Consider the following 27,931-nt stretch of genomic DNA (forward strand, 5'->3'; position numbering starts at 1 on the left):
TCTCCAGGCTAAACATCCCCAGCTCCCTAAGTCGTTCCTCATAGAGCATGGTTTCCAGACCTTTCACCATTTTTGTCGCCCTCCTTTGGACACGCTCCAGTTTCTCAATGTCCTTTCTGAATTGTGGCGCCCAGAACTGGACACAATATTCTAGGTGGGGCCTGACCAGAGCAGAATACAGTGGCACTATTACTTCTCTTGATCTAGACACTATACTTCTATTGATGCAGCCTAAAATAGCATTGGCCTTTTTAGCTGCCGCATCACACTATTCACTCATGTTCAACTTGTGGTCTACTTGGACTCCTAGATCCCTTTCACACGTAGTTTCATTCAGCCAGGTGTCACCCATCCTATATCTGTGCATTTTATTTTTCTACCCTAAGTGCAATACCTTACATTTCTCCGTGTTGAATTTCATTTTGTTAGCTTTGGCCCAGCTTTCTAGTCTATTCAGGTCATTTTGAATCTTGATCCTGTCCTCTGGGGTATTAGCTATTCCCCCTAATTTGGTATCATCTGCAAATTTGATAAGTATGCTCCCAATTCTGTCATCCAGGTCATTGATAAAGATGTTGAATAGCACTGGGCCCAGGACAGAGCCCTGTGGGCCTTGGCGCCGAGCTGGGCTTGGTGCTTCAGCCTGGGCCTCCCCACAGCTGGAGGAGGCCCAGGCCGAAGCACCAAGCATTGCACGGCCTCCACCAGCCCCGGGGAGGCCTCAGAGGCAGTGGCGCACTCGGCACTTCGGCCTGGGCCTCCCCGCATATATATATTATTTATTTTTGTCCCGATTTGGTGGCAGCCAATTATGGCAACTCTACATCTGGCGTGAAGCCTTACTCTCTTTCTGCGTCCCTCCACCTTTCCTAGCATTACTGTCTTTTCTAATGAGTCATGCCTTCTCATGATATGGCCAAAATACAACAGCCTCAGTTTTGTCATTTTGGCTTCCAGGGAGAGTTCAGGCTTAATCTGGTGGCTCAGTGATTAAACGCCTGTACTCAGCCATTCACAAACCATAAGGTGGCATGTTCAGTACTAGCGAAGGGCTCGACTCAGGCCTGCATCCTTCCAAAGTTGCTAAAATGAGTACCCAGCTTATTGGGGGCAATTAACTTACAGTTGTAAACCGCTTAGGTAGTATGAAGCAGTATATAAATGAAACTGCTGTTGCTATCTGTTCAAGGAAACATTTGTATGTTTTTTTGGCTGCCTACAGCAGTGATGGCGAATGTATGGCACGCGTGCCAAAGGTGGCACTCAGAGCCCTTTCTGTGGGCACATGTGCCATCACCCCAGCACAGAGTTTGCCAGAGTTTGTTACAATAAAGCCAGAGGGACATGGCACTTTGCAATAAATAAGTGGGTTTTGGGTTGCAGTTTGGGCACTCGGCCTCTAAAGGGTTCACCATCACTGACCTACAGTATCCTCAGCACCCTGCATGGCTCTATTCTATTCCATTCTATTCCATTCTATTCTATTCTATTCTATGGAATCCTGGGATTTGTAGTTTGTTGTGACACTAGAGCTTTCTGACAAAGAAGACTACATATCTCAACAGACTACAAATCCAATAATTCCATAGCATTGAGCTATGGCAGTTAAAGTGGTATCAAACGGCCTTAATTCCCCAGCAAGTATTGATGCAGCCTAAAGGCAATTTACCTTTTCAGTAGATTCCAGGAGGCCTTTGTATTGTTTTACCTTATACACACACAGAGACATACACACACACACACACACACACATTTTCCAGAAGCAGGTATGGACTTGCAGACACTTCTGGGAGTTTCGCTTCCCCATTTTTTGGAGCGGTGTGGAATGGGGGCTCACACAGATAACTGGCCTATGGTCCACTGCAGTTGTGCTATCTTGCTTTAAGTTACCATAAACATTTTGTTGTGTTTGCTGTAGTTAAATACACAGCTACACACTGAAAGTTATTTCACTTCTTGCAGCATACATCCAGATTCAACCATCCATATCTTAAAAGTATTTTTTAAAAATCCAAAAAGCAAACTTTAATTTTGCCATTTTACTACACCATTGTGTATACAGTAATAAGACTTGAGCATCCGCAGTTTGGGTGTTCACAGGGGGTCCTGAGCAGTGTCCAAAGATTATTATATTTCTATTGAGCTGTTCTATCTGCCATCTCTGTCCTTTGATCTATTAATTTGCTTTTTCATTATCTCTTTATTGATGTTGATATTTATGATGATTATTATATTTTAATACTGGAAAATAGAATGATGATGATGATGATAACCCATCTATCTATCTTCTATATAAATAAACATGTAAATGTTCGTTTGTTCAAAATCTTAAATCTCCAAATGTTCTTCACCGATTGCTTTGAAATTCTGACACAACATTGCATTTGAATACACGCATATTTTTATATACATATAACTACTATTATATGAACGTCATACCTGTGACAGGTAAAAATGTTTTTTTTAAAAAAAACCCAGCACCATCTGTTGGACCTAACAGCAACACACGCTATACTAAATATTCGATTGGCATTTGCAATCACCAACAAAGCTCAGTGCCAGTCTTTACAATTGTGCGGTGTAGATCTAGACACGGATTGCTTCTCACATGTTTCTTATATGTTGCCTGTTCTAGAGTCAGCAAACCACACAATCTCTATATTTACACAGACAATGTAACAACAAAAATATTGTATACCCACAAGCATTGTGAAATTAAATATTTCAGAAACGTGTGCTTTCTCTTTTCTTTCTTTTCCATTTAACCAGACTGAGCCACAGCAACGTGTGGCCAGGTACAGCTAGTATTTTAATAATGGAAAATAGAATGTTGAACAGCAGACACAGAGGATAATCCAAAGACAGCAATAATCAACATCCAGGATCTAGATAAGAGCAGCTGTAAAACTATAAGGACAGAAAATCTGAGCAGAACAACTGATGCATTTTAGAAATATGCTGACAAATTGGATTTTGGCTTTTGAAAGTGATGATTGGAAACCAGTCTTTTGTTTATGCAATCAAAGTACAGTATCAAATAATTTTGTTTGGTTCACAGAGCCTGCCTGATGGTTAAGGAAACCATGGCCCTTCCAGCTGTCCTTGATCCTCATTAATCTGGAGCACTGGCTATGCTTTGCTGAGGCTAATGAAAACTAGACTACAGTAACAGCTGTAGGACTATACATTCCCCATTCCATCATTGGTTAAAGCCTGATACAGGGTGACTCTTTAAATGTGAAAGTTGGCAACATTTACAACGTTTCTATATGTTGGAGTCAAAATTATATGGCCCTCTTGTTGGGTTCCAGGGTCCAGCATTCCTCATAATTGTATATGCTGAGAAGACCCGCTGGGAGTTGCAGGCCAACAATATCTGAAGGGCTGAACAATTCCTTCTTCTGCTGTAAGTACTGAAATTTTGGTTTTCCTCAAATGTTAGGTTTGGGCAAAGCATGTACTGTATATGACTGGGGCTAAGAGTTTTACAACTAATTTCTTGTAGGCCTCAACCATTTCACAACATAGGTATGTGCTAGCTTTGATGTAAGCTTTGTAGCATTATGGTGATAAGTATGCTGTGTAGGATTAACAAACTCTTCTTAATTTATATCATCGACAAATAACCTTTAACAAATTATCATATGCATAAACTAAAGTATTTGGAGCTTTGTTCCAGATTCCCTTCCAACTTTCCACAGAATTGGAACATTTTTTATTTGTATGTCATGTTGCTTTCAGACTTTTCAAACTGCACTTTGCACAATGAGAGTCTTTTAACTGATGTTTATGATATTGTCATTTTTGGCTATGATTATTTTAATCTATTTCTTCTAATATTTTGTATGAATAAAATGCCTCAGGCCTCTTGCCTGTTATTACTGCAGCATGGATAGAATAGAATAGTGAAAAATAAGTGATGTAAGGATTTTTGAGATAGAGAAAGCTCTGAAGTAGGGGAGGATGGAAATGCATGGCTCTTTAGATGTTGCATCTCGCACCTGCCCTAAGCAGTAAATTCTGAGGCAAAATGGATAATATCCTTAAGGTGGTTGGGGAATTCTGCAGCCCACCACATATTGTCCAACCGCAGCATTCATCAGCATTAACTAGGCTGCCTGGGGCTGCTGGGTACTTAGGCCCGATTTAGACGAGCCTTTGCGGTGCCCCCGTCACGTGCTAGGGGTTGGCCGAGGATGCACCGTCCATATTGGCCTTAACCCTAGCATGTGACGGGGGCATCAAAATGGCGGTGCCCTGTACACACAGGTGCTGCCATTTTGACGCGACGGATGCTTAGCATCCACACGTCCCAGCGCCTTTGTGACACCGCAAGTGCACCATTGGCACATTGCGGTGTCACAAAGGTGCCACAAGAAGAACCCGCTTTTTATGAGTTCTTTTTGTTCCATGATGGAGCCGCGCGGTTTGTCCACTGCAGCTCCCTCATGGAGCAAACCAGGGTGGCGGGAGACCACCCGTTTTGAGCGGTCTGTATCCCGCCTTAATTTCTGCATTATATGGCCAATTGCAACTACTGGATTAAGCCAGGGTCCTGTTTCTACATTACAGTCTTGTTCTTAATTTCAAGCACAAGATAAAAAAAATAAGTGTGTGTGTGTGTGTGTGTGTGTGTGTATTATAGGCTATTTAAATACTTCACTTTCTCGCCAGATGGCACTATATACAAAGACACAGTGCTGTTACTGAATATATTATACAGTCCAAACAGTATTTGTAATGGGGTGTGTCCAAAACCTATTTGTTGTGCAATATAGTGATGATTATGTGATGAGCTGGTTCAATAAACACCACACCTATTACCTAACCTGTTGTTCTGGTTTAATACTCTATTTCCAAGTGTCTGCAGGTCCTCCGCCCCCATATGCTGCTTCTTGTTGTTAACTTTAGTTAAACTTGTAAGATGATTCACTTGTGCCCCAGAGTCTCATTAGAATCATAGAGCTAGAAGAGACCCATCCAGTCCAACAACCTGCCATGCAGGAATACACAATCAAAACAATCCTGACAGATGTCCATCAAGACAGAAGAAAGAAGGAGATTCCAATATGCAGTGTATTCCACTGTCAAACAGCTATTGCTGTCAGAAAGTTCTTCCTAATGTTTCTGTGGAATCTCTTTTCCTGTAGTTTCAATCCATTGCTCTGTGTTATATTCTCTTGAGCAGCAGAAAACAAATTTGGGGGTAAAACAGATCTCCCCACAGGGGCTTCTTCAAACCACCCCTGAGAAAGCCGGATCAGGGCCGCAGCAACCACACAGTGCAGTCTCAATCCTCCTTTTTGCTGGCCGAAAAAGGAGCAGCAAAAAACTGGCTTTTCTGACCCGCCATGGCGGGAAGCCAACTTTAAGGAGCTCCAGCAGCATGCAGTGTATAAACACTGCACCACTGGAATGCTCGGAAGCTGGCCTCCGTGTAAACAGCTAGGTGGCTTGAAGCCGGCTTCCAGGCATTTTGAGGGTGTGCATCATGTGCATACCACACCTCCAAACCATCTTGAAGCTGGCTTTTTATGGAAGTCTGTTCCAGCCCTTGCAGCATTCTCAATATGACACCCCTTCAAATACTTAACAGGGCTATCATATCACAGGTTCCTTTCCCCCCCTCCTGTGCCTTTAGTTGGCTCTAAGAGGTAGATAAGGCATGGGAGGGTGGGTAAAAAATGGAAGGGGTTTGCCCTTGCCATCTCTTGAGGCTGAGAGAGTGTGACTTGTGTATTTGGTGACTTCAAGTCATTTCCAACTTATGGAGACCCTAAACTGAAACTATCATGGAGTTTTCTGGACAAGTTTCATCAGAGGTGGGTTTGCTGTTGCTAGCCTGAGGCTGAGAGAGTGTGCCTTGGTTCCCCCCCAGAAGTCCTTCACCCCCCAGAAGGCAGAAGCTCCACCCCCAGAAGTCCATGTCTCTAAAAGATTCACCATCACTGACATAGGCCATCCACCCTACTCACCAAATCTTGTTCCATCTGACTATTTCTTGTTTCCAAACTTTAAAAAGAGTTTGAAAGAAAGGAAATTTTTGTAACATTCAGAGGTGACAGCAGCAGAACAGTAGTATTTCAGTTACCAGACATCAGAATTTTTGGGGGGAAGGGTTAAAGAAACTTAAGAAACTATGTGCCAAGCGTGTCAAACTTCAGGGTGAATATGTTGAATAGCATGTAAATTTCATGGCTCTAGGTAAATTGCTGTTTTGAGCCATGGGACCTCCTGAAAAATATTTTAGCATTTTGTGGGAGGAGGGGTTTCAAATGAAAAAAAAGGGGGGGAGTACTGAGAACTTGGGAACCTCATCACACAAGACCCCCCAATCTGGCATATGCAGCACATGGGCCTTACACTGAGTCTTTGCCTTGATATATGTTGTTTGATAACAATCTGTCTCAATATGCAGGCCTTTTGGACATGCAGTATCTGTTTTAGAGGGGTGTATATTGGTGCATGAGGCAGGAGAAACTGCTGGGGGTAGGGTTGCCATAACTCATGACCGCCAAACCGGGAAAATGTAGGACAAAATTATGAAATGTAGGACACTTTTTTTTTAATGGAGCCTCCATTTAAAGAAAAATGTGTCCTACATTTCATAATGCAATCGCTGGTGGCCCCACATGCTCCTTCCCGGCCTCTGCGGAGGCCTCAGCCTCCACGGAGGCCGGGAAAGAGGGCGCAGGGCCGCAGGGAGGCGAGGAGGGTGGCACGGCCACACGCAGGAGGCGCCGCCTCCCCCTTCGCCACCTCCACCCAAGGCCTCGCTGTCCTCCTCTTCCTCCGCACGGCCATGCGAGGTGGAGGAGGGCAGTGAGGCCCCACGGGTTGCAGCGCAACCCCGCTGCAACCGGGGTTGTCCCAGTTTTTGGCGGCACCCATGACGTGAGCGGGCAGGTGCCGCCAAAACCGGGAAAATCCCGGTTGCAGACGGGTTATGGCAACCCTAGGTGGGGGAGAAATGCCTGGTACATTTTTGAACGAGAAGCCATTCCACATCAGAGCACTGCAGTCTATATGATGCCAAGAGTAGCTTTCATTCCCTACTTTTATTTGCATTAAAGATATTTATTTCCTGATATGACTTGCTTTATTTTAAACATTAACCATTGTTTAATATCTCTGTAGCTATAGTGGTAATGGATACTTATCCTTGCTTGTAGCCTAGGTAATAGATGCTGGCTCTGAGGTGGCAAGAAGGACTCATCCAAAATCGGAAAGAAACATAAATCAGTACAAGCTGATTCTCCCTTATCCAGAATTCCAAAATCTGAAATACTCCAAAATTGTCCACATGCGTAGCTGAGATAGTGACACCTTTGCTTTCTGATGGTTCGTTGTACACACACATTGTTTCAAGCACAACATTATTAAAAAAACATTATGTAGAAAATTACCTTCAGGCTATGTGCATAAGGTGTATATGAAACAAAAATGAATGTAATATTTAGACTAGGGTCCCATTTCCATGATTTCTCATTATGTGTATGCAAATACTACAAAATAATAATAATAATAAACTCCAAAATGCAAAACAGTTTGGGTCCCATATTTCAGATAAAGGAGACTCAACCTGTATATCCTTTGTCTTGTGATTTAATTAATCTCTTTATTTTTACATTCCCTTAGAATTAATTGCATATTAATGGAAGATGGTGCTGTCAGTGGCTATGATGAATATAAGTACCAGAGACAACGTGATAGTTGCAGAAAGGGATTATTGCTCCCCATAGGCAGCTGGTTGGATGCTGTGTGCACTAAATAATAGACCACTGTATATACTCGACTATAAGTCGAGAAATTTTTGCCCCAAAATGGCGTCCAAAATCCCTGGTAGAAATATACGGGGCAATGCAGTACTTTGACGAAGCCTCTCCGCAGCTGGGCTGCCTCTGCAAGTGATAGCCCAGCTGGGGAAGCACTGGGAAGGGTGACCAATTGCCCCGCAGCCCCCCCCCTCTTAGCTTGGCTCCCTCCGACAGGAAAAGCCCAGCGAGGGAGACAATCACACGCCCTGCAGCCTCTCTTTGGCCAGGCTCTTTCCCTAGAGAAGGGGCCTGGCTGAGGAGACGCCGAGGAGGGTGATTGCCTTCCCAAAAGCCTCTCCCTGGCTGGGCTTCTTTTGCAGGGAAAGGCCCAGTGAGGTAGACGCTGAGGAGGGCATGCGCTTGCCAGCAGCCTCTCACCAGCTGGGCTGCCCACTCAGTCTGACTCTCGACGTATCCACGGGTCATATAAAAATCCATATTTTTGGCCCCAAAAGTTGACCTCAACTTATACATGAGGTCGACTTGTACACGAGTATATACGGTAGATAAGCCTTTGGTCAGATCCAGTGTGGCCCTTCTTAAGTTTGTACATTCTTACATGTCTTGTTTTTTGTAAATTGCCTGTTTCCAGGTCCAAAGGCTTACAATGAACAAACACTAGAAAATTTTCTTTAAAAATCAATACATGGATTTCAGTTTTGCTCCTTCTTGTCTTGGCAGTTATGCTTCATTAGCTTTCCAAGGCAACACAAATCTGGAGTTAACCAGAAGTGGATAACAAGGTGTTAAATAGAAGTGGGCAATTTGTGGCCTTCCAGGTGTTGTTGGATTGCAGTTCCCATCAGCCCTAGCCCATGTAGCCATTTCTGAGGGAAGCTGGAAGTCTATCAGCTTTTCCTGATCACAAACAGTCTATCCTTGTTTGCCAGAGTTATAAAAGACAAAAGGGCTACATTCTTCAGTAATCAAGTAACATTGAAATCAGTTGTTAAAATTTGAACTTCATCATAATAATCACCATAAAGTCTCCTAGTGTATCACAGATTATAATATGATTAATTGCACAGAAACAGAACCATATCTACTCAGAAACAGTAAGTTCCATTGAGCTGAATGGACTTTACTCAGAAGTGTATGACGCAAGATTGCCACTTTAGAGTATTTATCATGGCAAAGGGCAACTGAGATAAACAACAAAAGGAAACTGCCAAAGGAAAACAAGCAAAATGTCCAAATGCATAACAACTGAAGCAGGCAGCAACTTGAGGTGGGGGGAGAGAGAAATTAAGAAATTGTGTATTTCTGTATAGCCCTCCCCCTTCAAAATGTGGCCTTCTTTTTAAAAAATGTGTTATACATTTTCTTGAAAGTAAAACTCATTCCTTGAACACTTGAGAGGCAATTAGCAACCAGAGAACATTGAATTTCTTGGGAAATCTGTGTATTGCTACATCTGGAAAAACATGTAGGTGTCCTATATGTGTCCTGGATCTGAAGATACCAAATTTAGCTGTAATGGGAATCTTAAACTAGAGACAGTGAAGGACCGGGACTGGACTGGACCATGTATGACCAGTGTTAATAGAACAATTGTCATTTTTAGTATTCCATTTCACTCTGGTCGTACCTCCTTAAATACCAGTGGCGCTTTTGCTCTGAGAATATTGTTCTCCAAATATCTGAGGAAGTAAATTATGATCAATCAAAGGCCGTGTTAAAATAAACATCTCAGTAAAATAAAAATTTAAGTTGCTAAAAAAACATTTAAAACGTTTTGTTTTATTGTAACACTACATGCAAAGATCTCCAGCAGCTCATTTGGGTACTGGGGAGCCTCTTGCCATAAACAGCACTTTGATTCAGTGTATGAGACCTACATTTGATTAGTTTTTTAAAATTTCTGCTGGCACGTTGACATTAAACATTCAAAAGTACGTATCCAGCAGAATCTTTACAAAACCATATCTTTTTTATCAGATTGTTAGGGCTATGCTATTAAATAGTAGGTCTATAGCTCTTTGACTTTCAGCTTTGATGGGTTTTTTTATCCTGATCTATGTTGCTTGTACAAATACAATGATGAAAAACATTTCTGAGTATCCAGTTTACAAAAATCAGTCAGTTCTGTTCAAATACTCTATCTATCTATCTATCTATCTATCTATCTATCTATGAGAAAAGGAATCCTGTTGTATCATTTAGGAAAAAAACATCTAGCAGAATTCAACTGATAAATCGGATGAAGTGGACTAGAGTCCAGGAAATATTTTACTAGAAATTTGTTTTCCTCAATATATCTCAAAGGTGTTCCAGGAATCCTTTATAGTTTTTTTATTAGTGAATAAGGCCATTCTACTATTTGGCCCTCCTATGGAGGTTAACATGGTGTAGTGGTTTGAGCCTTGGACAGTAACTCTGTAAACCAGGGTTTGACCCCAACTCATGACATTGGGCAAGTCACACTCTCTCAGTCTCAGGGGAAGACAAAAGCAAAACCCCTCTGAAAAAATCTTGCCAAGAAACCCTTATGAAGTCAGAAACTGCTTGAAGGCACATAACAACAACAGTGGAAGGCTTAATAAAATGCCCTGGGTTTGTATCCTGTTTTGTGAATTGTCACTGTACTTATTTTACATACATTTAAGTTTTATCATTATTATCAGTCTGTATTTTTGTAATTAATGCCTCTCTATTTTATTTTACTTATGGCAACCCTAAGATGACCCTACCATGGAGTTTTCTTGCCAAGTTTCTTCAGAGAGGGTTTGCCATTGCCATCCACTGAGGCTGAGAGTGTGATGCCGAGGTCACCAAGTGGGTTTCCATGGCTGAGCCAGAATTCAAACTCTGGTCTCCAGAATCATAGTCCAACATTCAAACCATTCCACCAGGCTGGCTCTGTCTTACAACAGTATGCTCAGTTTTAACAGACAAATGACAAAAGAATTCTTAATGGGTCTGATAATCCATGAAAGCATATACAACAGTAAATCTGTTAAGTCTTTAGAGTACCACTAGAATTTATTTCTTTTTGGGGGGATAGATCCTGCAGTGTTCCTCTGCATTCTGGAATTCTAATTTCAGAAGAAAGCAAGGGAACGTCTTTAATGCTGCTGGAATATGCCATCAATTCATTTCTCAGTGTACAAATAGTCTGTTACAGTTTACAGGCATGTGAAAAAAAGCCTACAGTGAAACCTGAAAGCAGAAAGGGAACTGATTCTGCATGAAACCCCTCTTTGTGATGCAGATGTGTTACACAGGTTGCCATAGTAGCTGCATTCATAACAAAAGGAGGCCAGCTGCAGGGCAGAAGTAGGTCAGACTGGTCTAAATAATACTCACTTTGATCAGAAAAACATCCAGATCAGTGAGGAAAGAGGAGGAGGAGAAGTGGGAAGGACAGAGGCAAGAGTTAAGGATGCAAAGCTGTTGTGTCAACTGGTTTGCAGTTCTCTTCAGGCCAAGAAATAGATCCAAGGGCAACCTAGCAATTGTGTATTCGTATTGTTCTTTAAAATTGTAGTAAGACAAACCAGAAACAATGTGTAATAAAACAAGAAACAGGTAACTTACCTTTATGATCCAAATCCCTCTCAAATGATAGGCAATTACTTTGCCTATTTTAAAAATATTTTATTACATTGTGATACAAATCACATTTATACAGAACATTAAATTTTTGACTTCCTACTGTTCAGTTGTTGACTAAATTCATTATATCATTAAATTCTCAATTTATATCACTTACATTGATCTTCTGCTATGGACATTTTATTGCTAAATATGGTTTATCTAATCTGTCGTGTCCATTATCAATAAAGTACTCCATTTTCTCTCAGATATACATTCAGCATCTTTCTCAAAGTTCCAAAGTGTCTTCTCCTTTAATAGTCTTGTTAGTTTGTCCATTTCAACAGAGTCGCATAACTTCAATATTCTTGGTGTGTTTTCTCTTCTCACCAGTGTTGAGTGTATACTAATCTAGCTGTCTTTATCATATACAATACTGTATTATTATTTCCAGTTCTTTTCCTAAATTATCATAAAATATATTTATCAAATGTAATTCTGGTTTCAATTGAAACTTTATTTTCAAATTTTCTTGCATTGTTTTGTGAATTTGGATGCAGTATTATCTTGCTTTTTTGCAGGACCACCACTTTGCATATTTATTTTACTTGAAGCATGTCCCTCCCTTGGATAAGTCTCTCAGCCAGAAACTTGCAAGGAAAGCCCCATGATAGGGTTGCCTTTAGGGTTGACATAAATTGGAAATTACATGAAGGCACATAACAACAAGATATATCTCTTTATTATTGAAGCTCCACATGTGAAGTGCTTTAAAAGCAGTCAAATGACGATCCATTTGACAAAGTTTTCACAATATCCTGGGGGATGTTGGGCAACTATTTGGGAGTTATGGTTTTCAATTAAACCAGTACAATTTGGGGTGAGCAAATTGGCTGATTTGACAAGAATTTCATATTTTGTAATACAAATGTCACCAATTAAAAAATGGTACATGGATTTCTGAATTGTTTTTTTTCCTAGACTAGACTCATCCTGTTTTTGTAGCTCAGCACAATATATCTGAATTACAAATGCAAGAAACAACACATAAAGGGAAATGCATAACCATCTCTGTAGATTCTGCATGCTTCCTATAGATTCTTCCATGTAGACAGCACCATCCAAATTCACTTTGTTGCTGCACACCATATCTACCATGTAGAGGATTAAGAACACCCTACTCCAGCCATGTGCCTTCCACATGTGTGGGACTGCAATTTCCCAAATCCCCAGTCAGCATGGTTGACCCAAGGGGAAAATGGATGTATATCTGGACCCAACCAGAATATATCAGTTGCAATTTTTCATCCTTTAAGATCACATATTAATAAATAACTGAATAATTAATTAATTAGCAGATGTGCAGGTTACCCCATAACTGTCAAACATATACAGTCAGCCCTTCTTATACACGGATTTTTTATACATGGATTCAAGCATCCACAGTTTGAAAATGTTCAAAAAAAGTATAAATTTCAAATATCAAGCCTTGATATGTCATTATATTTAATGGGACTTGAGCATCCACGGATTTTGTGATCCATGGGGGATCTTGGAACCAAACCCCAGCATATAAAGAGGGTCCACTGTACTTGTATATTACACATACTTTACACAATCCTGATCCCAGGTAGGAAGTAAATTATGTTACCAAGCAGATGAATCACTGAGTTGTTGGCTGATAACCTTAGAGCAACTATATGCTCACTTGTACATTTATGGCAGGCAAAAATATGATTGGCCAAAATAAGAAGAGCAATTGTGATACACTGCAAGCTTCATGATGACATGAGTCAATCAACATGATGTCAGGCATAATTTCAGAGGGCTTATGTGTGTATCCAAAGGCAACAATTTCTTTCCAGTTCTGAACCACTTTATATCAGAGGTTTCAGCTGAAGCAAGAACTTTAGCAGTTACAACAAAGTGCAGTTTGGTGAGCCAATTATTTTAAGAACTTGAAAAAACTGTGTTTGTATAGATGGGTGTGTTTTGTGACTGGTGAATGTTCTGCTTACCAGTGCCTTATTGGAACATCTGTTAATCAGTATAGCAAGGTGGCCAGATGAAAGTTCCCAAAATAATTACACAAGATGTCCTTATCAAACCAAGATGGGGGGAGCTCCCATCACTAGTCCCAGCTTCTGTCAACCTAGCAGTTCAAAAACATGCAAATGCAAGTAGATAAATAGGCACAACTTAAGTGGGAAGGGTTAAGTGTTCAGTGTAGTCATGCTGGGCTAATGACTACAAGAGCAGTCCTCCAACAACACTGGTTCTTCGGCTTAGAAACGGAAATGAGCACCGCCCCCTATGACTAGACATTCATGTCAAGGGACTACCTTTACTTTTAGAGCAGACTCTCTTGGAAGAATAAGACATGGAGGATACCTCTAGAGATGGGGACAGGATTCAGGAGGCAAACACGGGAGGCAGACACTTGGAAGGATTTGATACACAGAACTTGAAGCAGAAATATCAAGAACCATGCTTCACAGTCAATTCCAAGCTGTTGCCTTAATCCACCCCTATGAGGCACTGGAATAGGGACAACAGCTTCAGTCCTCAGAGAACATGGAGGTAACCTTGGAGAATAGAACAGCTCTTGCTTATTCCCTGATGAAGCAGAGAGTTGTGGTGATGGAAGGTAATTCACTGCTGAGAGAACAGAAGCAGTGACATGCAGAGTTCATAAGATGTTTTTAGAAGTGCACTGTCCCCCTGGGACAAAGATCCATGAGGAAACAGAACTGATCAAACTCACCACCATTCCCCCTTCCTGCTGATCTGGGGGGGGGGGGGGGGGGGATGATAATGCAAGATGTAGCTTTCAACATATTGCAAAGGGCTGTGTGGATCTGGGGAGGAAGCTGAAAGATCTTGGGGGCACAGTTGTTATTTCATCACCCCTTCCTTTTGAAGACATGGTCCAGGAAGAGGGAGAATACTATAAGTAAATAACTTTCTCTACAGATGATACTGTCTGGAAAGATTTACTTCTTTGCCTGTACTTTCATGATGAAGTGCTACTAGCAGAATATGGGCTGTATCTCACAGTGGTTGAAATCTGATCAGGAGGGCTTTGAACTAAATTACTGGGGGAGGAGAGAGACAATACAGCAGAGGGCAGGAAGACATCAAGTACTGAAGACAATTGCCTCAATGATATGGAGAAATCAAGGAGATAGTACTGGAACCCAACACTGAGTAGAAGAAAAGACAAGGAAGCACCTGTGGAGAATGACACATGGTCTAAAATGTCTATAGAGCATGGGAAACAATCAAGATGAGTCTGATTTCTTAATAGAGGAAGGCAAACAGGATTTATTAAGCATCACTGAAACCTAGTGGGATGAGTCTCACAACTGGAATGTAGCAGTAGAAGGGGGGGTACCTATTCCACAAGCAGGAATAGGAAAGGAGGAATTGAAATAGCTTTATGTATCAATGATGTGCACACCTATGAGGGATGCCATGCTTTAAAGCATGGAAAGCAGGAAAACAACATAAAAATTAAGAGGAAAGAGCAATGACATCTAGTATTGTGGGCATCTATTATAGACCACCACCCCTCAGCCAGACTGAAGACTTGGATGATATCTTCTTAGATTAAATTATCATACATTCAAATAGAAGAGTTATAATGGTAATGGGAGAATTAATTCATCCACCCCAATATGTGTTATAAGTCAATCTTTTCCAGGAATGTAAGATCCAACAAATTTCTCGTTGAGTCTTGCAGACAATTTATTTGTCCAGAAGATAGAGGGGGCAACATGTCGGTCAAATATTTTGAATTTGATCCTAACAGAGATTAACTGATGATCTACAGGGTGGAAGTAGTAGGATCCTTGAGTAGGAGTGGCCACATTTTCCTGGAATTTTTTAAGCAGAGGAAAAGGGAGCCATAAGTAGTCAGTCATGAATTCTGGGCTTTAAAACAGCTGGTTTCTGTAAACCTAGTGAAATACTGGGTGAGATCCCATGGACAAAAATGCTGAAAGGGAAGGGAGTGTATGATGTATGGGAATTTCTTAAAAGCAAGAAGTTGGAATCACAACTGCAATTCCAATTCCAATGCAAAAGAAAAGTGGAGCCAGCATGGTATAGTGGTTTGAGGGTTGGATTCCAATTCTAGGGATTGGGGTTTGATTCCTTCCTGAACCATGGAAATCCACTGGGTGACCTTGAGCAAGTCACACACCAGAAAACTCCATGACAGATTCACCTTAAGGTTACTATTAGTCAGGAATGACTTGAAGGCAACAACAACAATCTAAAAATACCAGGATGGAGGTATAAAGCCTTGGAGGCAGAGGGGGCAAGGATGAGGCAGTATCTGGTGCACTTAATCCCTTCTTTCATCGCTATTCCTTTTTTCTTGTGTGTCCTGTCTTATTTAGATTGTAAGCCTGAGGGCAGGGAACTGTCAAATTAACAATTTGTAAGCATGGTGGCTAAACAGTAGGGTGTAAATAATCTAAATAAAATAAAAAATAAAGAACTTTCAAATGAGATGAGATTAAAAGAGACATATACATAGAAATGGAAGAAGGGGGGAAATAAAAAGAGGAATACAAATGAATAGCCAGTATTTGTAGGGGAAAAGCCAGCAAACCTTAGGCTCAGAATTAGCTCAGGAATAGTAAAGAGGTTAAAAATAATTTTGAAAATGGGTTTGGGGATATCATCAGAACAACAGGAAAAAAACAAGTAAATGGTAGGGCCACTGCATAGAGAAGATACAAAATGCTAACAGGAAAGGAAGGCAGACTGCTTAACACCTTCTTTGCTTCAGTCTTTCCTCAGAAGGAAAATAGTATCTACCTGGTTAAAAATAGAACAAACGCTATAGTAGAGAGGACTTCAGCCCAGAATAAGTAAAGTGGTCGTAAATGAATCCGTCCCTGAGGCTTAATTAACTGCACCCAAGGATATAAAAGGAGCTTGAAGATGTGATCTCAGAGCCACATTTGTTCCTGGGAGAATTTGTGGAAAATAGAACTCCAGCAGACTGGAGGAAGGAGAAAGTTAGCTCCATCTTCAAAAGGAGGAAGAAAGGAGCTGACCAACTGACCACTCAAATTGGTGTCTGTACCTGGAAAGGTTCTGGAACAGATAGTAAAAAGTCAGCCTGTGAGCACTTATAAAGGAATGCTCAGACTATTAAGGGTCAACATGGGCTTCTCAAAAACAAATAATGCCAGATAATAAATTCATATCTTTTGTAATAGACTTACGAGTTTGGTAAACTGAGGGATGTTATAGATGTTACAGTATATCTTGATTTCAGTAAAGTTTTTGACAAAATCCACCATGATATTATTGCAGGCAAGGTGCTAAAATGTCTGCTAGACAGAGCTATTATATGGATTTGTAACACGCTGGTGGACCAAAGCCAAAGAGTATTTTTATACTTTTTTATTAGTTTTAAAATACAAAAATTTTAGAATCGCAAATCATGTATGCCACATAACTGTGTCAATTTTCAAAGAAAAGCAACAGCTAAAAGTATAAAAGACTTCCTTGTGATATTCACTTGAACAACAGAGGGATTGCTGAGTTGTATAAATGAATCTGGCATTAAATTCCTAAAACCATAATAGTAACACATTCAGTGTGGAATTGACTCTTTCTCTAACAACCCCCCCCCCCATATTATCAAGCTAGGATGCTCATAGGAAACACCTGCCTTGTTTTCTAAAATCCTTGACTCATAAAATTCTGCCTCCCAACAATTAAAGTCCATTGTTAGATTTGACACTTTCTTCTTCTCTTCATAATTTGACAAAGAATGAAAAAAAAAAGACTGTAAATACCTCTTATTGTATTTGACTGAAAAACTTGTAAGTACAGTACTTCTACCTGACTGCAAGTGCATATCTATCTTTATTACAGATATATTGTAAATTTCATGACTATTAGCTAAAATTAAACTTTGTCAAAGTGTATGTCTTAAAATGGCTGCCATTCTTTTTCCAATAGGTCAGAGCTGCACAAGATGCAGCCCAGGGCCGGATGTGGCCCACCAAATGATTTCTGGAGGCCCGGGGCGCCATTGTCAGGAGGAGGGGGGTGTCCTGGCTCCCAGAGTCCTCGCCTGATCGCAAGGGGCTTTGGAGGATGGAGCAATGGACTCTTCCCCAGAGTTTGCCTCTGCTTCCCAGGGGAGCTGTTGCGGGAGAAGGCTTACACCCCTCGCACCTTTGGCCAGGCAGGCCCGAGGGACAAGCTTTTGCAGGCAAGCAGTGGAGACAGCCGGGAAGGCGAGAGAAAGAGCGAGCCTTGGGCCCTTCTTCGGGGAGGGGAGAAATAGAGGACGCCTGACCACCGCGGTGTCCCCCTCCTCCTCCTCTGCCAAGTTGTTCGCTTTTGAGCGGCCCAGGGGTTTGAGCGGCAAGGCTACCTGCCGGCAAAAGCCCAGCCACTCAATGGTCGGCAGAGGAGGAAGAGAACAACAGTGGTGGGTGGGCCCCTTGTTTCTTTCGTCCATCTGCCTCCTCTTGAAGGACGGAAGGAAGGAAGGAAGGAAGGAAAGAAAGGAAAGAAAGAAAGAAAGTAAGAAAGAAAGAAAGAAAGAAAGAAAGAAAGGAAAGAGGGGAGAGGGAAGAAAAGAAAGAAAACGAAGGGAGGGACGAAGGAAGCAGGGAAAGGAAGAAAGAAGGAAGGAAGGAAAGGAGGGGGAGAGGAAGGAAAGGGAGGGAGGGAAGGAGGGAGGGGATGCCTTGCCCCCTGGTAGGGTGACTAGACTCACCCTCCTTTTCCCAGAAATTTTTCCCCATCTTAGCCTTCCTGTCCAGGAGGAGGGATTCCACAATGTCTTCTATTTTGAGCATGGCTAAGAAGTATGGATTTGCATTTTGCTTCCAGCTATTATTTGGTCATGCCTCCCTTTTTTTAAAATTTCCTACATTTCACCTAAATGTCCTACATTTCACCTAAAACTGTTGGCGTCCCGAACAACCTTAGCCAATCTTAATTTCGGCCCCTACCTCCTATCAAGTTGGGCACCCCTGCAATAGGTGAATAGGTTTGTTGCCAATCATATGGGTTAGCTTGTCCATATTTTTCATTTCACCAATCTTAAATGTCCAATCCTTTATTTTTGGTGGTTCTCCAACCTCTGGCTATTAGTAGTCTCGCCACAGTTACCAGATAGAATAAAATTTGCCAGCATCTTTTGTCATCTTTGTTGATCTGTGATGTCATATTTAATAAACCCAAAGAGATTCACCAGTGGTTGCTCTTCATCTTGGGGAAAAAACTGACTAGTGAGGTGCCATAAGATTCTGTCGTGGGCCCATTGTTGTTCAACATTTTTATCAATTACTTTGATTATGGAAAAGAGAGCATACTTATCAAATCTTCAGGTGACAACAAATTAGGAAGAGTAGCTAATACCTCAAAGGACAGGATCAGAATTTAAAATGACCTGGCAGATTGGAGAGCGAGCCAAAACTATCAAAATAAATTTCAACAGAGATAAATGCATGTTAAAAATAAATATAAAATACAGGACCTGTTAATGCTGTCTTGATAACAGTACATGCAAAAAAGATCTAGGGATCTTAGCAGACTACAAGTTAAACATGAGTCAGCAATGTGGTCTGTTATTGTAATTTGTTGTCAAGTCAATGTCACCCTATGAACAAGAGATTTCCAAGACCCTTGGTCATCAACTGTTCTTCTCAACTCTTGCAATCTAAGGGCCATGGCTTCCTTTATTGAATCAATCCATCTTTATTCTGGTCTTTCTCTTTTCCTACTGCCTTCAGTGGTCAAAAAAGCCAATGTAATTCAAGGTTGCCTCAATAGGAGTATAGTGTCGAAATCAAGATAATTCATGTACCACTCTATTCTGCTTTGGTCACACCTCATCTGGAGTACCTAGTACTGTATTCCATGTCCAGTTTTGAACACCACACTGAAAAAGGACATTGACAAGCTGAAACATGTTCAGAGGACGGCAGTCGAGATGGTAAAAGATCTAGAAACCAAGCTTCACAAGGGAGCTGGGTATATTTAACTTGTCTAGCCTGGAGAAGAGAAAAATGGGAGGTGGTATAATAGCCATCTTTTAATACTTGAGAGGATGTCATGTAGAAGATGGAATGAGCTTGTTTTTTGCTACTCCAGAGACTGGAACATGAATCAATGGATTCAAATTACATGAAAAGAGGTTCCATCTAAACATTAGGAAGGACTCTATTACTATATTTTTTAAAAAAAAAAAGCTCTTCATTAGTGGAATAGACTGCCTGTAAGGATGATGGACTCCCCTTCACTGGAGGTATTTAAACAGAGATTGGACACCTGTCTTCTAGGAGTTCTTCGTTTTGGTATTTTTGCATAGACTAAATGGCTTTTATGCTCCCTTCTTTATGATTCTATGATTCTGTTAGTAATGGACTGGATGAATGCAGGCAAACTAAAGCTTAATTCAGACAAGACAGCTGTAGACCTTGTGGAAAAGTGTCTCAGGGAAGAGGGATTCAGTTTATGATGGATAGGGTTGCATACCCCCCCCCCCTGGAGATTTGAATAGAGTGGTACATGATTGTACTCCTGGCTTCAGCCCTGAAGGTTTCTGTGATGGGCCAAGCAAGCATTTGAACAGTTAAGGCTTCTGTACCAGCTGTGTCCTTTCCTGGAAATATCTGATCTGGTCATGGTGACATATGCCTATTTGGATAACCGTAACATGCTGTAAGCAAGGCTGTTGTTGAAAAATGTTTGGAAAGTTCAGCAAAGAGATACAGCTTGACTGTTGCCTTATTATTATTATTATTATTATTATTATTATTATTATTATTATTTTTTACTTATATCCTGCCTTTCTGCCAATTTTTCTCAAGGCAGCGAACAACAAATTTAAAACATTACAATTTAAAAATAATGCATTAAAATGTATAATATAAAATTTTAAAAACAATTTTAAAAGTTAAAACAGGCAAGCATTAAAATGTAAAATGTGTTACAAACGCTAAACAAATCTTAAATTCTAAATTACACAGCATTTCAAGCCCAGTTTGAAAAAGCCTAATGGCACAATATTTCTTTACCCACAGCCAAAAGGAGGGCAGGGATAGGGCCGTCCTGGCCTCCCTAGGGAGGGAGTTCCAGAGCCTGGGAGCAGCCACTCAAAAGTGGAGAAAACTTCTCAAAAAGTAGCCCAGAAGCGGAGAAAACAAGTTTCTTGTTAGGACAGCTGCAGTGCCTAGTGGACTGTTATACAGTTTACATATGGGTTACCTTATAGAACATCATCTCCCATATATGCCTGCCCAGACCCTAAGGTCCTTGTGAGAGATCCTTATCTCAGTTCCATTACTTTCAGAGGGACATCTGGTAGTGACACAAGAGAAAGCCTTCTCAGTGGCTGCTCCCAAGTTATACAACAGTGGCTCCCAAATGTTGACCCTCCAGATGTTTTGGACTTCCAACTAGAAGCCAACAGTTTAGCCAACAATCAGGAATTCTAGTAGCTGAGGTCCAAATCATCTGGACAACCATAGTTTAGGAATCACTGCCCTAGAACAAACTTACCAAGTTAGAACAACCCCTCTTGTCCTTCGCTTGGCTATCAAATATTTTTCCATTCAGGCAGGTTTTGGGAAACTGACTGTTTTTACAAAGTTTTGACAGTGTGTTGTACTGTTTATTACAGCTTTTAAATTGTTTTAGAATTATAGATAACTCAGTGCTAATTATTTGTTTTTTATCTATACTTTCTCTGTTTTAATTTTGTAAGCTACCTCAAATCCTGTTTTCTGGCAGGATATGAATAAAGTGACAAGGGCAGTGCCAGACAGTGTGAAATTGGGCCAGTAGATTGATTCTTGCCTTTGTTAACAAATCATCTCATCAAATGAGGCAATGAGTATAGGACGTAGGATATGCAACACATCAAATCCAATTTAATTGTCATTCCCTCCTGGTTCCTCCTAGCAGCCATAATTCAATAAAAAAGGAGGTCAGGCATATCTTACAGAGAGTTTTTGGCATCTTTATTAAACTACCATTCCTATAATTTTGTGGAGTGTTTGTGTAGGAAACTGTGACAGTTAAAGTGATATAAATCTAATGTGTATTTATTGATAATGTTGGTAACAAGCAGTTGTTCTACAAGGTGTAGCCCCATTTTATTAGCTGAGTGGCCAAGGGGGCCACCTTGCTATTCCCTGAAGCCAAATAGCCTTCTTGTGTTCACAGTGAAGTGATCTCAATCTCATTAAATCTACATGCAGTTGATAGAAGGGGGGGACACAGTCTCACCCTACCCATGCACACTTTTAATACCACAAGGATGAGCCATTTCCACACAAAATAACCCAGGTGTAAATATCTACTTTAGAAGCTCTTCTGTGAGTTCTTGCACTTCTGGGTCAAGGCAAGCTACAATACCAGACGTTGGGTATTTGCTGCTGTGGGTATTCCACTTTGAAACTTGCTGCCCGGAGAGACTTATCTGGAGTCATCTCTATTGTCTTTTCAACAGACAGCATCTATGTATCCTATTTTATAGAGGACAGTTCTCTCTTTTAAGACATTGCCTATTTAAAGGTATGTCCCATCCAAGTCTGATGTAAAGATAAAAGAACCATCAGAACAGGGCCCTGAAGTTGCCATCAAGAGTCATCAGCTGTACAGCAGAATGCACAGGCAGACCACCTTGCCACTGTCTTCCCTGCTCTGATCTGGTGGCATGTTTTTATGTTTAAATCAAAATTCCAACATGATTCTGTCCAGATATTTTGGGTGACCACTTCCACCATTCTTGACCTGGCTAAGTGGGTCTCATAGAAGCTGTAGCCCAAAACATATGGTAAGTACTATGGCCTGTTACAGACTGCCAAAATAAAGCTGCTTCGGGTCTCTTTGGAGGTATGCTGTTTAAATGATGCATGCATCCGAAGAATCTGGAAGCTGTACCAAAGCTGCACTCCAGTGCTTAGGAGTGGAGTGTGGCTTTGGCGCGACCTCCGGACTCTTAGGATCCATGCATCATGTACCTCCAAAGAGACCCGAAGCAGATTTATTTTGGCACTCTGTTACAGGCCTATGTGAATGTGGACAGATTTAAATGACATTTCTTAATATGCATCTATACTTAGAAGGTAGCACATGCAATCCTGCTTCCTCTTTTGTGATGATACATTTCATTTATTTTTGGTGGTACAATAAAACACCCTATTTTGGTACCATATGAAGATTATTATTATTTTTTGTCCAGACTTTAGATATGTGAAGTTTAACTGATGGGTTTGCATCACATTTTATGGGGTGATTGTACTGTACTAACAATGCATGATTTTTTTTTCATATAAAAGATACTATATTCTTCCAAATATTGTAAACCAATTTTGTAAACCTTTGTAAACCATTTAGAGGTGTGTGTGTGTACAGTATTCCAGTTGTGTTTCCCATAACATCATATGTGTTCAGCCCTAAAGAATTGCATGTTTCCTTATCACCTATTTCACTAAACAAGAAAAATAATTTAAAAGATTAAGACAACAGTGTGTTTCTCCCCGACATAATTATTTTTAAAATTATCTCTATATAACATTTAGTCCCATTCTAAAATACAGCATAGAGAATGTTTTTTATTCTTTGTGATTTCTTTTTTGGTTCAGTGATATCATACAGCTGAGCCTGTATGATATCACTCTTGCACATGTTGACTTTTTATTCCAGAACTTTCTTTTCTAGGTTTCTTTTTGGTATCCTCCTTGTCATGGAAGCCATTTCTCAGATCCTGCAAGATGTACGTGATTACTGGGCTGATCATTTCTCCCATAGATTTTTCCCCAGAAGGCCAGTTCTTCGCCGCGCAACCTCTTTGTCCACTTTCTATCTGTTGGACTACAAAACCCGACGAACTGAACTTGGAATGGATTATGGCCCTCCATGTACTCAGCTGAACAAAACAAAATTTGTCTTCCAGGATGGTGAGTGGCAAAGTGAGGGTATCCCACCACAGATGCCTTTACTGCAGTTATTCCCTACCCCTGACAAAGAGTCATCTACCAAAGCCCTGAAGAAAGCAAATAAAGCTCTACTGGAAGAGAACAATTATTTGAAGCTGCAGCTTGAACTGCTGATGGATATGTTGACGGAGACCACAGCACGATTACACTCAGTAGAGAAAAGGCTGGACACCACTGGATGGCACCCGAAGATTAAAAAAACAAACAAGGTACTGATGCTTCGATCTTGATAACACCTTGGATTCAAAACCTGTGATAATTGTATTTCTGAAATAGTTTGCCTTCTTGGGTCCAGACACGTAATAAAATCTTGAAGGAGATTGTTTCAGAGTAGCTTTGGTCTTATTTAATCTGTTTTCTAATTACATTCTAATTCTAAGTACACCCAAGTCTGCTGGGCGGCATTTACTTCAACTGGCCAGGACTAGGTTGGCAACCATCAGCCAGAAGACATTTTCCTCAGCCACCCCTAGACTGTGGAATGACCTGCTGGGTGAGATTCAAAAGTTAAATACATACACTATCCAAATTTAAAATAGTATCAACGACCTATAACTTCCAGCAAGCCTACTCAGTCCATTTTAAACTATAAACTTTAAAGTGCAATATTTTTAATTTTATGTTGAATGATTTTAATGTGTTGTAGGTTTATGTGTTTTAATTTAGGCCTCATTTCCACTTGCATTTAAATCACTTTGTAAGTTGCATTGACACCAGGTCTCCGAATTGATTCAGGCCAATGCTTAGTTCCCACTATGGAAGCAAATTATTTCAAGAATTCGATGCATTTGTGTCTTTTTTTGACATGCTTGTCATTCACACTAGCTGTTGTTTTTTTTAAAAAGTCAATCATATGACATGCATCAATGCCAACCTGGGCAGCATCCCCGGCATTCTGGAGATCCCAAGCTTCCCGAGGAGCAGGCAGTCCAGGGGCTCCAGGATTGGGGAGAGGGGGCAATGCCCAACAGCCCTGGCAGAGAGGAAACTGAGGAAGGGACCGGTGGATCCCACCAAGCAGCCTTTGGGGAGAGAAGGAGGAATGGAGGGGGTATTTAGCTTTCCCTGTTAGAGAGCTCTGGTGCCACAACAAACTACAATTCCTTAGCATTTAGCCATGGCAGTTAAAGTGGTGTCAAACTGTTTTATTCCTGCAATGTAGAACCAGCCTAACAGCTTTTTCACACAGGGGGTTCAAATGTTTGTACAGCTGGCCCTCCTCATACACAGATTCAACCATCCATGGCTTGAAATATTTTTTTTACAATTTTATATAAGGGACACTATTTTACTATGTCATTGTATTTCCCTTGAGTATCCACAGATTTTGGTATCCACGGAGGCCCTGGAACCAAAACTGAGCTGATGCCAAGGACCAACTGTATTTTGTTGGTAGAACCTGATTGTTGTTTTTGTCAAGCTCATCTTGCCACAAATCAACACTAGAGACCTTAGCACTAGGGGAAAATTGGGGGGAAATCAGGGGTTTAAACAGTGATTATCCTGTGTAAAATGCAATATTGCAAATAAGATTTTCATACACATCACTATTAAATAGGCATTGAACAGGCAATAAAAAGCAACAAATCATTTTTGGGATTTCCCTATGAATCCTATTTATTGCCCCAAGCTGTTTATTTAATAGCAACATCATATGAAAATCTTAATTGCAACATTGCATTTTGCATGGGATAATTGCTGTTTAAACCCCCGATTTTGTTCAATTCCTCTCGTGTGATAAGGTCCTAGGAGGAAGAAATTAAAAAAACAACAACCCTATTTTTCCCCAGTTTGGAAATGTTCATTTTTTTATTGCCATGTTAATACTACTAGATTTTTGTTATGAGAAAAGGCATCCCAGGCCTGTCCCCCATAGATTGTGCAGGAGGTACATGGAGTATATCTCATTTGTTTATTTATGTCTTATCTTTTTCCATACAGGACCTAAGGCATTCTTCTAAGTAGTGTCCTTTCTCTTTCAGTACCAGTATGGTGTTATATGGTGTGGATAATTGGGTGGCACTAATACTCTTTTTAAGGTGTGTGTGCATGGGAAAGTGCATGTGTGCACATGTGTGTGTTTGTATTAAATTTTTCCACATTTCCCCTCATACGCTTCTACATTTTCCTCTTGTATAGGGATTATGATTAAAAAGAACACACAAAGGAGACAAAGGATGATAGGATCAAAAGATAGGATCTTTTGATAGGAGGGGAAGCAGGGGAAGTACTCAGGTTACTAGCAGTCTAAATAGAATTTGCTGCTGTTTTTCCCCTTCACAATACAGTACTAGCTTTTGCCTAATTCCAGCAAAAGAAAAGCAGCACAACTGGAAGGCTCCTACAAGTCATGACTCTTACAAGTAATGTAGGTGGGCAAATGTAGTGGAAAGATGGTCAGAGGTGGAGGAGGAAGGAATGAACAAAAACATTTTCAAGGCAGGAGATGTGAAAGAAAAAGGCCCACAAATTAAGGAAAAGCCAGTGAAGGGTGTGAAAACAACAAACATGATTCTGGGTAGGGAAAACATGAGAAAGAAAGGCACTGTTACACAATCACCAATACTCCTTGTACTAGACCAAATCTGTCCAAGTTATTGCCCCCCCCCCCAATTTATAAGATATCTCAATAGACTTTAGGGAGGCTTGCTCATTTTACGTGTTCGTCATTTTACTATGAAATATTCAACTACTTATTCATTTTATCTATAAAGCATGTACTTATTTTATTCTGTCAAAAGATGGACAATGGGGGTACTTTAATACAGTAGTTATGCTGTTTCCCTAGTGAATCTTGGCATACTGATGAAGAGAAGATCTCATGGGTGCCTTGTTGCACAGAACATTTAGCATGTGTTTTAAATTAAAAGCCCTAGAAACCTTTGTTAAAAATTTTACTAGGGGAACAGGTATAGAGCTGGTGTAAGTTTACAATGTAACTATGCCTCTTACTATTCAGTGTAAATCATTTTTGATCCAAAGTTGCTTCCTCATTCACTACAAAAGTACCATATTTCAAAACAGATATATTTTGTAAATAACAGGAAAATAAAAATACGACTACATCAAACATTGAAACTGAGATCACATTACGGTTCTGGGAATATGCTTGAGATTTTTAGAAGACCCACAGTAATTGAAATCTCTTTATTTTCCCAGTCTTCTCTTGACATGAGACCCACTGACAGTTACGTAACATTTCACTTAAAATGTACATGCTTGAAAGCCTATGCTGATACTTTAAACCTATTTTTTTTAAAAAAACAACTGCTCTAAGCAGTAGCTCCCCATTTCAGATAAGCAACAGCTTTTATCAAAGCATCTGCAGCTGTTTCCTCCAGCCTTCTAGTTCTTTTATGCAATGAACTGGATGGGTACCTGTTGAAAGCCAAAAGAAGCTCAGGGGATAGCAACAGATCTTTTTAAAATCCCTGTGGCAGTTCCTACTGTCATGTCGCTCTGTCTGTATATGAACCTTCAAGTCACCTGTCAACTTATGACAACCCTATGAATTTCATAGGGTTTTCTTAGGCAAGAAATACTCAGATATTGTCAGTTCCTTCGATATATAGCCCACACCACCTGGTATTTGTTGGTGGTCTCCCATCCAAGTACTATCCAGGGCTGACCCTGTTTAGCTTCTAGGATCAGGTGGGATCTGGTACCTTTAGGGTATTTGGGCCACAATGTCCCTTTAACAGCTATTAGAAATTGCTGCTGAAATGGTTAACATTTTTCTTGGTGTACAGCACACTAGTATGTCCTAGTTATCCCCCCCCCCACTTAATTTTGTGTGCTTATCTGCATGTTGATACGCTCAGATAAGGAAATTGTAGTTTACTTGGGCAGAAAAAAGGGATTTAAAAATCAATTTCTCTTTGAACTAATAAGTCAGCTTTTCAAGTAATTTTCCTGGGCATGTTATAAAAGTGCTTTGTCCTTTATCCTGAGGAAACCTGGGGTGGCAGTGGGGTCTGCAAGCTGTTTACCTAACTTGGGCTGCAACTAACATGTTCCCTTCATGTAACACACTTTCCTTTGTGACAAAACCAGAGCTGATCAGTTTTGCCTTTCTAAAAGCCTTTTTTTTATCATTTCCATGCAGTGGACTTTGCTGTTCTAAACAAATATAATAACAGCTTGTTACTTTTAAATAACTCACTAGCATAGACTCATCGATACTTTTCTTACAAGCTTTAATCTTTGCTTCTACACCCTTTAGTAGTCATGCAGGGGTAGTTGTGTTGGCCATTTAGTAAATTAAAACAAAAATCCACCAAACAGTGATACCTTTATTGGTGAAATGCACAATATACTTGTTGCAAGCTTTCAAAGCTCCACTGGCTTCTTCATCAGGTAAGATGTTACATACCAAACAGGAGAAAAAATTATCTAGGAGTAGCCGTGTTGGCCATATAGCAAATCCAATAACATCGAAACAATGATACCTTTATTGACCAACTAAAATGCACAATTACATGTTGCAAGCTTTCAAAGTCACACTGGCTTCTTAATCAGGCAAACAGGAAAAGAAATTGAAGATGTTAGTCCTAGGGCTGCATTTTCTGTTTCTGGTCTTAGTTCAGATGG

General features: G+C 40.5%; 1 protein-coding gene across 4 annotated transcripts; it reads left to right on the plus strand.

The window, feature by feature from the left end:
- The first annotated feature begins 13,223 nt into the window (after positions 1 to 13,223).
- On the plus strand, positions 13,224 to 23,662 carry CBY3 (chibby family member 3). Of its 4 annotated transcripts, none has more exons than XM_042448150.1 (2): positions 13,224 to 13,287; positions 23,064 to 23,662. In XM_042448150.1, exon 2 carries the CDS (start codon positions 23,089 to 23,091, stop codon positions 23,569 to 23,571), a length of 483 nt encoding a protein of 160 aa, XP_042304084.1. In that variant the 5' UTR covers positions 13,224 to 13,287; positions 23,064 to 23,088; the 3' UTR covers positions 23,572 to 23,662. The 4 variants fall into 4 exon arrangements, with proteins under 4 accessions (XP_042304084.1, XP_042304082.1, XP_042304081.1 ...); XM_042448148.1 differs by lacking the exon at positions 13,224 to 13,287 and adding an exon at positions 13,701 to 13,998; XM_042448147.1 differs by lacking the exon at positions 13,224 to 13,287 and adding an exon at positions 13,701 to 13,931.
- Positions 23,663 to 27,931: the final 4,269 nt, after the last annotated feature.

Source organism: Sceloporus undulatus, chromosome 2 (assembly GCF_019175285.1).
Source record: "Sceloporus undulatus isolate JIND9_A2432 ecotype Alabama chromosome 2, SceUnd_v1.1, whole genome shotgun sequence".
NCBI lineage: Eukaryota > Metazoa > Chordata > Lepidosauria > Squamata > Phrynosomatidae > Sceloporus > Sceloporus undulatus.

Bases quoted from the DNA above. Each gene is read 5' to 3' on its own strand.
- CBY3 (XM_042448147.1), top strand. From the start codon at position 13,882: ATGAGGCACTGGAATAGGGACAACAGCTTCAGTCCTCAGAGAACATGG. The intron at 13,932-23,063 runs GTAACCTTGGAG...TTTCTTTTCTAG, and splicing joins AGTCCTCAGAGAACATGGAG to GTTTCTTTTTGGTATCCTCC.